Source organism: Cariama cristata, unplaced genomic scaffold (genome assembly GCF_000690535.1).
Source record: "Cariama cristata isolate BGI_N322 unplaced genomic scaffold, ASM69053v1 scaffold19351, whole genome shotgun sequence".
NCBI classification, from domain to species: domain Eukaryota; kingdom Metazoa; phylum Chordata; class Aves; order Cariamiformes; family Cariamidae; genus Cariama; species Cariama cristata.
In genome coordinates this window covers 1,745-3,115 of record NW_009600056.1, presented here as the reverse complement: position 1 = coordinate 3,115, position 1,371 = coordinate 1,745, and the positions used below count along the sequence as shown (strand labels likewise).

The 1,371-nt window shown below is 46.8% G+C and overlaps 1 protein-coding gene across 1 annotated transcript in view; it reads right to left on the bottom strand.

Moving 5' to 3' along the window:
- Positions 1-1,371, bottom strand: part of GCM1 (glial cells missing homolog 1 (Drosophila)) — an 8,676-nt gene that overhangs the window by 6,106 nt on the left and 1,199 nt on the right. Inside the window, exon 2 of the mRNA XM_009709914.1 lies at positions 327-579. Within this exon, the coding sequence (XP_009708216.1) occupies positions 327-579 (253 nt within the window). The remainder of the gene's footprint in view (positions 1-326; positions 580-1,371) is intronic.

The window sequence follows — 1,371 nt, the reverse complement described above, 5'->3', positions numbered from 1 at the left end:
AGGAAGAGCACAGCAGGAAGCTGCCTGCACTGCACAGCTTGCTCAGTAACCTCACTCCTGGACCTGAGAAGGCTGGGAATCAATCTCTAGCCATCGGAAATAGAGATTAAAAATGAAAAAAAAAACAAAAAACAAACAAGCAAACAACTTCTCCGCCAACAGTAAGAAACATAAAATGCATTGTTCCAAAATCAAGAGTTGCATTTGGATACAAGCAACGGCAATGGAAAGGCTGGATAATCCAAAGGGTATACTCTACTTTGGTTTCTTTTATGTTGTGTTCACTTATAAACTGTCGTATAATGACCTGCCATGTTCATACTCACGCTGTTGTTTTTGCCTAGCTTTATCACATATAGCTGGTCTTAGGTAGATCTTCCTCCCATCCAAGGTCAAGCAGTCGTTGCCGCAGACCACCACGCCGAGGCAGGACTTCTTTAAGATGCGAGAGTTGTGGTTGTTGGTGTTTCTCATTGCCCAGCTGCTGTGGTGCCTCTGAGCATTTTTATCCTCTGAGCTATAGATATGCTTTACGTAGGAATCTGGCCATTCTTGAAACCAGTCTATCTGCCTCACATCCTGTGGAGAGACCAAAGCAAGCCACGTTTTAGGCTGGGGAAGAGAAGAGCTTGTGCAAGAGCCCAGCAGACCTGGTCCTCAGCCGGGTGTCCTCTAGCCTGGGTGACTCCAGCACCCTGGCGGGTGATGCTGGTTGGCAGGAGGGAGCAGTGGGGAGAAGACAGAGAAACCACAGCTCCCCAGGGCTCCCCGCAAGCCCCAGAGCATCAGGCAAGCCCGACCAGAAGGTGGTTCTCACTCACCCACGCGTCCAACTCCATGCAGGACCTTCCCGTGAGAGGAAGGTGGGGTGCCTGATGTAAAATAGCAGATGATCTCCTCTCAGGCAGTCACCGCCTGACTGACTTCTGTTAGCTTTCATGGCAGAGATCCTGCTTTGCCTTTCAGGCTATTCACAGCACCATTACACTGAATCATTCGACTTGATTTGGCTCAACTCATTGGAAAAAGGGCAAATACTGAATCAGACTGAGGCTGTGCCCATATTTGTAGGTCTTTAGTTATGGACTTTGGTTCATTTTGGCCTAACTCCCATGAAAGACTTCCAAGGTGATTTTTCTAAAGTCCAAAATAGAGAAACCTGACATCCTGGTCAGGTTTTGTTTTCACTGCTATGGATGAAGCAAAAAAACCCCAAGGACAACACTGTAAGGAACAATAAAAATAAAACTCAATGGGAAAAAAACCAAAGGACTCAACACACACCACCTCAGTGGGTACAGTCAACACAGTAAAATGCAGTAAGCTGTAAAGCACCTAACATACCTGCTGATGGTTTTGAGAGAAAAGGTC